The 12,091-nt window shown below is 44.0% G+C and overlaps 1 protein-coding gene across 1 annotated transcript; it reads left to right on the top strand.

Annotated features, from left to right (window-relative positions):
* The first annotated feature begins 679 nt into the window (after positions 1-679).
* Positions 680-5,176, top strand: LOC135558555 (zona pellucida sperm-binding protein 3-like). The gene is made up of 8 exons (XM_064992435.1): positions 680-1,064; positions 2,746-2,858; positions 2,938-3,041; positions 3,306-3,483; positions 3,663-3,780; positions 3,858-3,943; positions 4,196-4,431; positions 4,674-5,176. The coding sequence occupies exons 1-8, from the start codon at positions 684-686 to the stop codon at positions 4,898-4,900; spliced, it is 1,443 nt and encodes a 480-aa protein (XP_064848507.1). The 5' UTR covers positions 680-683; the 3' UTR covers positions 4,901-5,176.
* Positions 5,177-12,091: the final 6,915 nt, after the last annotated feature.

The raw sequence follows: 12,091 nt of genomic DNA on the forward strand, positions 1-12,091 counted from the left end.
TTGCATTCGGCTTGAGCTCACAAATGGCCTAATGTTCGGCTATATTGGCCCATGTTCTTCCCATTATTAGTAGCTAGGCCAGGGCGGACAAGTGCAATAATAAGTTCTCCTTCGGGTAATAAATGTCTTACCTCAATAAATTCAGACAGGTGTGAATTTATAAAGACTATGTTGACGAGGAATAACATGTATATTTGTGATGTTTTCGAACGATAACCATGCTAGGTTTATGTGATGGGCAAGAGGACAATGTTGGTACATTAGACTGCACCGTCGGTGAAGGGGTGCGGTTGGTCAGCAATTTAATGGAGTTGAGAAGATGGCGAGTACAAAGCAGTCTATATTTTGTATATTTGTATTACGACATGCTGCCTGGCCATGACAGACATGCTGCCTGGCCATAACAGCCTACACAGACAAATATCAGTCATTATCATTCAATGGAAATGTACCACTGACACCCAGTGGAAGGTGCACGGTACTGTCAAAATAAATGCATTAGGTTACACAGGACTTTTTCATCTTTAATTAGCGCTGATTTGACACAAGTGCGGTAACCCCACCTGTTCTTAATGATTGGTTTATGCTTGGAGATTTTTGTCATATAAATGTTTGTAATTCGGTTTAAGAAATTCAGTGGGTCTGCGAAGCCGCCAAACTACATTCAGATTGCAAGCGCACAAATGGAGTTTATGCAAAAATCTCCGTGGTGGGTCGCGACCCTGCTGTCAATTTCTTTCCTCGCTGATTGTTATCAGCCTTTTAATCCTCGTGGTTATAGTTATAAAGATGTCAGCCAGGCCCAATCCTTTAAACCGAGTGCAGAGCCAACCAGTCCTCCTAGGCCGAGAACAGTCCTCGTGAAGTGCCACGAAGATTCTCTTGAAGTCGTGGTGAAAGCTGACCTATTTGACATAGGCATTCTGGTGGACGGCAGCGATTTGTACCTAGGTTTCAATCAAATGGGTAGCAAGGGCGTTGAAGATTCTTGCAGTGCGGTTCCAACGGGGGAGGCAGAGTTTATCATCTTTGCCCAGTTGACCGCATGTGGAACCAAACTCGCAGTAAGTTTTTCTAAAATTGCAGCTTAATTTTAAGTTAATCGTGCCACAGTTCTAAGTAGGCTAATTAGGTTCACGTATTAAACCATTTACACAAGGCTATGGGACTCTTGCAGGGGGGCTGAGCCAAAGGGCTATCTAAAGAATGTCCCGAAACGCTTCCATGGACAGGAAGGTAGCCATGGACTCCGCAGCTGCAAATGGTTTCGTGAATCCATGGCTACATGGATAGAAAGGGGCACACCGCCCAAGGCCATGATAAACCCAGCAAAAAATAAACTTTCCCTTTTCAGGACCCTGTCTCTCAAAGAATTCTTAAAAATCCGGATAACGTCACAGATCTTCATTTGTATAGAATTTAAACGCAGCTTCCCATGCTTGTTCAATGAGCCATAATTAATGAACATGCACCATGCAGATGGTGGATAATTATGGGAACTTAGATAACTAAAGATGCCTTTTTACTGACTCAAACACCAGAGGAAAGATTCCTGGAGTCCCTACTCATCTGTGTGAATGTGACTGCGGACTGGCCAGGGAAATAAATTGCTGTGTCCATGCTGTGAGATGCCTAAGATGGGGATACAGGATGGACAGCTGATTGTCCTTGCAGTGACAGACCATGTGTAACAACACCTGAACAGGATCGGTACATCTGAACATCACACCTGCGGGACAGGTACAGGATGGCAACAACTGCACAAGTACACCAGGAACACACTATCCCTCCATCAGTGCTCACTGTTCACAATAGGCTGAGAGGCTGGACTGCGGGCTTATAAGGCAGGTCCTCACCGGCAACAACGTCGCCTATGGATACAAACCCACCGTAGGACTGGCAAAAAGTGCTATTCACTGACGAGTCGTGGGTTTGTCTCACCGGGGGTGTTGGTCGGAATCGCGCTGAGTCGCTGGAATGAGCGTTACACTGAGGCCTGTACTCTGGCGCATGATCGAGGTGGAGGGTCTGTTATGGTCTGGGGCGGTGTCCCAGCATCAGACACAACTTGTCATTGCAGGCACTCAACGCTGTGCGTTACAGGGAAGACATCTTCCTCCCACGTGTGGTACTTGCAGCGGAGTGTCATCCTGACATGACCATGCCACCAGCCATACAGGAATGTCAGTGGTCTGCCATGGCCAGCAACGAGCCCAGATCCCCATTGAGCAGGTCTGGGACCTGTTGGATCGGAGGGGCTAGGCCCCCCCCCCCTCCACACACACAGAAATGTCTGGGAACTTGCAGGTGCCTTGGAAGAGTGGGGTAACATCTCACAGCAATAATTAGCAAATCTAGTGCAGTCTGAGATTCACTGCAGTACTTAATGCAGCTGGTGGCCACACCAGATACTGACTTGATTTTTGACCCCACCCCCTCCTTTGTTCAGTGACACATTTATTCCATTTCCGTCTGTGGAACTTGTTCAGTTTGTCTCAGTAGTTGCATTTTATGTTCATACAAAGATTTACACTAAGTTTGCTTTAAAGAAATGCAGGTGACAGACAGTATTCTTTCTTTGCAGAGTTTATATTGTTAGTCTAAGGTTTGTGGTTCAGGAGTTGTTTTATATCTGCATATACACAGTGCTCAAGTTGCAACATGAGGAAACAAATTTGCAGTACTTCCATTATGAATCTTCAAGCTGCACATATAACACCCCTAACCTCTCCACCTCTTCCACAGTTTATGGAGACGGAGCTGGTTTATTCCAATATTCTCAGCTATTCGCCTGCACCCTCTTCTGGTGTCGTCAGATTTGATTCGGCTGTGATTCCCATCGAATGCCATTACGGAAGGTGAGTTACCTGTAGTAAACATTGATGCCTAGTATTTTGATGGGTTTTTAAACACTTAAATAATGTGAATGTGTTTTAGGAGGTATGCTGTTGACAGTGCTGCCCTGGCTCCCACCTGGATCCCCTTTGCCTCAACAGTGACTGCTGAGGACAATCTGCAATTCAGCCTCCGCCTCATCACGGGTAGGATATTTGTGTTATTCACTTCATTAACTTGTACATTTTCAGTTATTCATGGACCTTAACCTTTTCACACAAACACGCACTCTAGTGTGCAAGTTGCCTGTGTCCATATCAGCATAAACCATTTGATGTTTGCATCAATCTCCTTTCAATGTGACTGGTGTATTATGAAATTCAAACCAATAACATTAGGTTTTAAACACTAGTATAAGCATCCCCAAATGGCTGTCTGGTTGCACATGCTCATCCCCACCTTCTCTACAGATGACTGGCGCTCTGAAAGGGGATCAAATGCCTACTTTCTGGGTGAAACCATACACCTGGAGGCAGCTGTCACCATGGGCAATCATATGCCCCTCCGCGTGTATGTGGACCATTGTGTGGCCACGGCAACTCCTGACGCAGACTCACACCCTAGACACAACTTCATAGAGTACTACGGGTAAGGTCATCTAGAAGGTATTGACTGGTGATGGTTGCTTCAGCTTGCTGTAGGATACATTATTTTTTTTCCAATGCTTGGCTGTTGGCTCAACTGTGGTTGGGTAAACAATTGTAGAAAACCATCTAGTTGGCTAATTCCTTTCCCTAAACACCTAGCTCCCTGTCTTGCCTAATTAGATGCCTCACTGACGCCCAGCTGACCGGCTCTAATTCACGGTACATGCCCAGGGTCCAAGATGACAAGCTGCATATCATGCTGGATGCCTTCAGATTCTACCAGGAGGATTCCAATTTGGCAAGTGCCCACTCCTGTGTTTAGTCTTGTCATGTTCTGTACCTTTTTGGCCATTCTGATATCCATTCCGTCACCAGATCTTCATCACCTGCCATCTGAAAGCTGTCCCCGCCATGTTTTCTGTGAAATCAAAGAGTCGCGCGTGCTCCTTCATTGAGAACAGGTATGAGATGGAGAATGGGCATCCTGCCTCTTGTTAAAACTGAAGTTTGTATGTAGGCTGCAACCATTAATGGTTTCTTCATTAGCACTGCCAGGGGATTTCATTCTGTGCAATATTGACTGTAGAATTACACCTTAAAAATTGTCAGGTTAATGGATGGATACTGTAAAGTATTTACTGTGCATGACCTTAATGAGGGCAAGTTATTTAACTTTGAGCTGCAATCGAACCAGATCTTCATTCTCATTCCAGCTGGAGGTCAGCAGATGGGAACGACCAGGTCTGTATAAGTTGTGTAGTCTCCAAACGCTTTGCGGAGCCTACTACCCCCATGACCAGAACCAACACCAAGACTACTACTCCCAAACCAAATTCATCCAGCTTCCGCATTCGCCCAGGCCAGCGCACAGAGCAGCTCCAAAAGGTTCAGCCCAGATCCAAAAAGCCTTACTCCGGTGCCTGGAAGAGGGGAACGGACACCACAGATGGTGGGTTACGGATGATGCAAAGCCAATCGGATGCAACGTAGATTCATTGCATGTTTACTATGTACTGGCTTTTGCTCCAGCCTATGCTTTTCTCCCATGTGATTTTTGGTTGCATGTTAAGATTAACAGTCCAGCAATGTGCTCTAGCTAGAATTCAGGAAAGATTTTGAACAGTTCTTGACAACCAATAAATGTTTTCTAAAATTAACTCAAGGTTTAGCTAAATCAGATTTTTATTTCAGAGTGGAGTAAGACTACCATCTTGGGGCCCCTGATTGTTGTCCCTACTCAGGAAGTTATCAGCTTGGCAACGGACTCCACGACGCTCCGCTCAAAATTGACACCGGGTGAGACCTTAGACTCGGCGGCAGTCCATCCTAAAGAGCTGCAGGAGGCTACAACAGACATCTCTATGGGCACCGGTGGTACTTGCAAAAGTGAAGGCAGGAAATGCACGCTTTCTGAATGAGGCACTGCTGTGAACACTTGTCTTTCCAGTCACGTAAGATGGCATCTCACTGGATTGAAGGGTGCTGTGCAGGAAGTCGACTGTGGAACTTGAATGCAATTCACTCTATGATGGCAATTGACCAACCCTTGGCTTAAACCACTAACCAAGTTCTAAGTCGTCTTTAAAGAATTATGTGAATTCAAGTTGTCTTGAATGTTGCTCATCTGCTGTTCCATTTCACGTTACCATGGCCAATGCAAATAAAAATGTTACATCCGTAGTTTGCTTATTAAATTTTGTCTAACTCTTCAATTTATAAGTTTGCATCAATGCTTGCCCCTGGATCATTAAGTCAAGCAATAGGTTTGTCACATGTTTCTGGGGTGGTTTAGCAGTCTAAGCCGCTGCCTCGGGAGCAAGTACAATGTTCTGCTGCCAGCATGTTTAGTCTGACCCTCTGCTCTCAGCACTCCTGTCATGTAGCAGGTGTAAAATGACTCGTCTGTAGCATAAGGAACTACAAGATTATGAAATGCATGACGCCCTGCATTCATGACCAAGCGTGACGGTAACATTTACCACATACAACTGGGCAAAATCGATTTAAATTCCCATCTAGTAAATACCAGTGGGGAAACTAATCATCCCTGAGGGCTTAAGTCACCTAAGAAAATTCCCTGCTTTTCGGCAGGTGAAAGAAACAAAGCTTTAAGGTTATTGAACGACAATTTACAAGCGTGATGGCTGTACTTTAAGTTTATGGTTGCTGCTTGTTGCCCATTAAAGCCATTTTATGCTTTAAATGTGCTCAAGGCTCTGTAGGGAGGGTGTGATGAAATAGCAGAACCTTCAGAGGACAAGTGCCACATTGCTGTGTGCTTCCCAAATGTTGCAATGTAGATGTAACCGGTGTCAAATGGCTGGCTAGTGGGGTGTGCCCTAATACTGTTTCAATCGGTGACGTTATTCTGAGACCTTGTCGTTCCCCTTGCTCTGCCAGGGCTGTGGCTTTTGTGGAGCGATGGATAACGTTGCTCCGTGGGTGAGTAGTGTGCAGAGGGTCCCTGGGGCGAGGAGAGGGATGGAAGCAATACTGTTACACGGAGGGCTTTGACTTGATGGTGGATGGGAGGTCCTGTATAAACCAAATCACTAACAGTTCAGTGCAGTGCACAACGTATGAATGCCCTGACTTCTGCAGAGGCCGTATCACTGCCAACGCAGACGGATTGACAAAAGTGAATGTATCCAACTGATATTTAGAACTTCTAACTGGTAATTTCCACCTTCCCACTTGGTTACGAATGCAGCATTAGCACTTGGTCTTTGGAGCGGACCCAGAACTAATTTGATTTATTAGGATCCCCATTAGCTGATGCCAATGGCGACAGCTAGTCTTACTGTGGGTTGACACAGGAAAATACATTAGATTGACATTACAATTTACATATTTAACATGTTTTTACACGCTATATATATACAAAAGTATGTGGACACCTCTTAAAATTAGTGGATTTGGCTATTTCAGCCACACCCGTTTGAAAGGTGTATAAAATCGAGCACACCGCTATGCAATCTCCATAGACAAACATTGTCAGTAGAATGGCCTTACTGAAGAGCTCTGACTTTCAATGGTGCACCTTCATAGGATGCCACCTTTCCAACAACTCAATTAGTCAAATTGCTGCCCCGGTCAACTGTAAGTGCTGTTATTGTGAAGTATTATGTCTCAGAGCAACATTGGCTCAGCCACAAAGAGGTAGGCCACACAAGCTCACAGAACGGGACCACCGAGTGCTGAAGAGCGTAGGGTGTAAAAATCATCTGTCCTCAGATGCAACACTCACTACTGAGTTCCAAACTGCCTCTGGAAGCAATGTAAGCACAATTTGTTGGGAGCTTCATGAAATGGGTTTCCATGGCCGAGCGCTACTCTGGACCAATGGAAATGCTTTCTCTGGAGTGATGAATCATGCTTCACAATCTGGAAGTCTGACAGGCAAATCTGGGTTTGGCAGATTCCAGGAGAACGCTACATGCCCCAATACAAAGTGCCAACTGTAAAGTTTGGTGGGGAAGGAATAATGGCATGGGGCTGTTTTTCGTGGTTTGAGTTAGGCCCCTTAATTCCAGTGAAGGGAAATCTTAACGCTACAGCATACAATGACATTCCAGGCGATTCTGTGCTTCCAACTTTGTGGCAATAGTTTGGAGAAGGCCCTTTCCTGTTTCAGCAGTACAATGCCTCGGTGCACAAAGCGAGATCCGTACAGAAATGGTTTGTCGAGATCGGTGTGGAAGAACTTGACTGGCCTGCACAGAGCCCTGACCTTAACTCCATTGATGAGATGGTTTTGATTGAGCTGTTTTGTATGAACTGCTGTACATTGAGCTACCGTACCACAAGAGTTTGGACTTCTGTTTTTAAGACATTGTTAATTTTTATAAAAGGTACCGATGATAGGTGTAGTGTTGCTTCATGCGTGGTATGCGTGAAGCAACACTAAACCCATCAGTAGGCTAGTGCTTGTCAAGCAAGAGCAACGGGCACTGTGTCCCAGTTTTGTTGCGTTCATGCCCTTCCCATTGAGTAGTAGTTTGTAGGCTATGTATGTATCAAGGTGACATCTAGATGGTTATCAATATTTGTTATTTATTGTGTAGGCTGCTATTCTACTTGAAAATAAATCATGGGAGGGGAAAAAATGGCCAGTTTAGCTCCCGCCGGCGACAAGACCGCAGCCTAATAGCCAGTAGGAAACACTTCCCGTCGGCAGGCAGGTTGATACATCACTGGTGCACTGGTTGCAGTCTTATTGACTTGTCGTGCAGCCCAATCAGTCACGCAAAACGGTCTTGAGTGGCAACAATTCTGCCCAATTAGCTGATTGATTTTCCATACATACATGCGCGTGCGCGCACACACACACTCACACACACACACACACACACACACACACACACACACGCGAACACAGTTTGACACACCCACTCGCCCATATTCTGATCGCCATATTGGGCCGCCTCTACCCATACTTGGAAGTAACGGGGCGTGTTTCTCTGCCAGGCGTTGCTGACGCCTGCCAGATCTTACAACGCCTGGATAGATGTTATTAAAGGTTATTAATCTGCGATTGCTACAGTCGTAGCCAAAATATGGGAACCCTTGCATTTTTTTCAAGTAACTGCAATCAAAATAACTGCAATCAAGCGCTTCTTATAGCCATCGATGAGCTTCCTGCACCTCTGTACTGGCAGTTTGGTCCACTCCAAATTGAGCAAACTGCTCTAGTTCTCCCAGATTTGAAGGGTGCCTTCTCCCAAATGCTGTTTTCAGATCCCTCCATAAATTTTCAATGGGATTTAGATCTGGACTCATTGATGACCACTTCAGAACAGTCCAGCGTTTTGTCTTGAACCATTCCTGGGTGCTTTTTGAAGTGTGTTTGGGGTCATTGTCCTGCTGGAAGACCCAAAACCTTCAATGGAGACGCAACTTTCTGACACTGGTTCTGACATTGCACTCCAAAATGCCTTGTTATTCTCCTGATTTCATGATGCCACATGTCCAAGGCCCCCAGAACATCTCTGATTTCATGATGCCATGCACATGTCCAAGGCCCCCAGAACATCTCTGATTTCATGATGCCATGCACATGTCCAAGGCCCCCAGAACATCTCTGATTTCATGATGCCATGCACATGTCCAAGGCCCCAGAACATCTCTGATTTCATGATGCCATGCACATGTCCAAGGCCCCCAGAACATCTCTGATTTCATGATGCTATGCACATGTCCAAGGCCCCCAGAACATCTCTGGACCTTCATGTCTGACTGTAGGGAAGGTGTTATTGTCTTTGAAGGCTTCATTTTGTTTTGTGTAAACAGAGATGATGTGCTTTACAATATAGCTCTAATTTGGTCTCATCTGTCCACATCAAGGTCTCTAGAGATGAACTTGTAGCCTTGAGATTGTCCATGCTTGGCTACAATTTTGTGTCTGACTTCTTCCTCAGATAATTCTCTGGTTTTATTTATTTTCTCTGTGCTCATTGCGGTACATACAGAGACACAAAACAGGAGAGTCCTTTTCTCTATTCAAATTGGTTGAATTAGTCATTTTATATTTATATTGCAGGCACCTGCAACTCACCACAACGGACAAAAATATTGTCCTGGCCATTTTAGGATTTCTTTGTGTAATTAGCTAACATTTAGTAAATTCAGATTTTTTGTTTTGTTAAACTGCAAACCAAAGATGTACATACATTATGTGTACACCAAAATATTGTTTTATTTCAACAGTTTTCCAAAATAAATGGTGCATTATTTGAAAAAAAGTACAAGGGTACCAATACTTTTGGCCATGACTGTACATTATTATTATTATTATTTTTTTTTTACCTTTAATGAACTATATGTAGCCATTGATTTTTGGATAATATAACTTATAAATAATGACTTATTAGTTCAACTGTATACACCAAAATATAATCTTGTTTTACTCCATTATTTGTAAACGATGAAATTGTAAACAAACACTGTATAGCTTTAAACATTGTTTAAACTATCATTTTGATCTCATGGATGGTCAGTCCTTGCATCCATAGCTTTATCTATGAATTTGGGGGGTTACATTGGATTTCTCCAGCTTCATCCCTAAACTATTTACTCAAAAACTGGCGCAGAATCTGTTTTGTTTGATCTGCAGAATGCACCTTTAAATCCTTGTCATGCAGGTTGTTGATAGCCTACGAATGGAGATGCAGCATTACTTCTTCCCATCGTTTCTACATTGCATGGACGACTGGCCTACACTGTTTCTAATCTCTTTAGAACATTGGCCTGCGCTGTTTCTAATCCCTATAGAACATTGGCCTGCGCTGTTTCTACTCCCTTTGGAACATTGGCCTGAGCTGTTTCTAATCCCTATAGAACATTGGCCTGAGCTGTTTCTAATCCCTATGGAACATTGGCCTGCGCTGTTTCTAATCCCTATAGAACATTGGCCTGCGCTGTTTCTACTCCTTTAGCTGTTTCTAAACATTGGCCCTAATCCCTATAGAACATTGGCCTGCGCTGTTTCTAGGAACATTGTTGTTTCTAATCCCTATAGAACATTGTCCTGTTTCTACTTTTGGAACATTGGCATGCGCTGTTTCTAATCCCTATTTAACATTTGGCCTGCGCTGTTTCTAATCCTGCGCTGTTTCTATAGAACATTGGCCTGAGCTGTTTCTAAACATTGGCCTGCGCTGTTTCTACTCCCTTTGGAACATTGACCTGCGCTGTTTCTAATCCCTATAGAACATTGGCCTGAGTTGTTTCTAATCCCTATAGAACATTGGCCTGCGCTGTTTCTAATCCCTATAGAACATTGGCCTGCGCTGTTTCTAATCTCTATAGAACATTGGCCTGAGCTGTTTCTAATCCCTATGGAACATTGGCCTACACTGTTTCTAATCCCTATAGAACATTGGCCTGCGCTGTTTCTAATCCCTATGGAACATTGGCCTGCGCTGTTTCTAATCCCTATAGAACATTGGCCTGCGCTGTTTCTAATCCCTATAGAACATTGGCCTGCGCTGTTTCTAATCCCTATAGAACATTGGCCTACACTATTTCTAATCCCTATAGAACATTGGCCTGAGTTGTTTCTAATCCCTATAGAACATTGGCCTACATTGGCCTGCGCTGTTTCTAATCCCTAATCCCTATAGAACATTGGCCTGCGCTGTTTCTAATCCCTATAGAACATTGGCCTGCGCTGTTTCTAATCCCTATAGAACATTGGCCTGCGCTGTTTCTAATCTCTATAGAACATTGGCCTGAGCTGTTTCTAATCCCTATGGAACATTGGCCTACACTGTTTCCACTCCCCATTTAATATTGGCCTGCACTGTTTCCACTCACCCATTTAATATTGGATGTTGGAGTGCTTGTTCTAAACAGGTAGACAATTGTCAAGAATGAGAACGTAAAAACAACACACATTTCTGTGAAAATTTACTTCTGGGTAACCAAGATTAGACTACTGCGTTACTGTTAAATACCATAGATAGGTCAGTGTACACCCAAAACGGGTGTCAGGACCGTGGAAAGCCAGTCACTCACGATCGCCGTCGTAGGCCTATATCGGATAGGCTTGTTGTAGTTGCACCAGAGTTATCACTCATCTACAACAAGACCGAACATAAACTGTAGCCTATCGATTTCTGGGTTTATCATTACTGATCTTGAGTACAACTCAGACAACAAATTGATCTCTCCGTCCGCCGGCGCCAACTGTTTACCTGTAACAGTTACTGTATCTAATGACAACCCTCCAACAATTGGCCATTGGGTGCTCGCTAATGATTTAATAGCAGGCAGATAATTGCTCATTTGGATTTAATGCCCTGAAAGTGGACACTGAAGTGCACTCTAAAGGCACTTAGTCTTCGGATGATGCAATGAGTTGACTATTTCAACAAAGTACATTTTTAAAAGGCCCGTAGCCTAGATATGTATTCCAGTCAATACTATCTACAATGGTCTGGCGATGGTTGTTTTGAACCAAAAGAGAAAATTGACCAAAATAAACGCTCTATATGCATAAAAGGCCTAATTTGATAAACCACAACCAATTTTGTACCCTAGTGATGGAGGTCATCCGTTTATAATCAGACACAGAAATGAGATTACAAGCATTTGGCTCAGTGAGCTTGCTATGTAAACACGTTCGGAGAGACAATATGGATGACAATTCCAGATTCATTTTTCAACACCGCATGTTCAGATGCTACGGCTCACCCAGTGCCATCGATCTATGGTTTTGGCTCATTGCACATTGCCTCTTGTAAACTATAGCGTACGTCGTTCCAACCAACTTGACATGTTTACAATCAAAACAGAAGACTTCTAGCATTTTCTTTAAGAATAATGTATCTTTATCTCAAAGGTCACACGCCGAGCTTTATATTTTTCTTCTTATTTGTTCTAAACATTGGACATGCGCTCCGAAACTGTGGAGAGATCCTTTGCAGAGACGACCAAATATGCTGCGCGCACGGTAACGACAGTGTCGTCGTCGGCTGTTGCAGGCACACGGTTCACAGCACCTTCTACAACATCGCAATGGTTACGCGGAAACTCTCCGGGGTCCTCCTTTTGCTCCTTCTGTTTGCCCTGGGCTACTTCATCCAGCGGATTGCCTGCTCGAGACCCAG

The sequence above is a fragment of the Oncorhynchus masou genome, chromosome 17, assembly GCF_036934945.1.
Source record: "Oncorhynchus masou masou isolate Uvic2021 chromosome 17, UVic_Omas_1.1, whole genome shotgun sequence".
Taxonomy (NCBI): domain Eukaryota; kingdom Metazoa; phylum Chordata; class Actinopteri; order Salmoniformes; family Salmonidae; genus Oncorhynchus; species Oncorhynchus masou.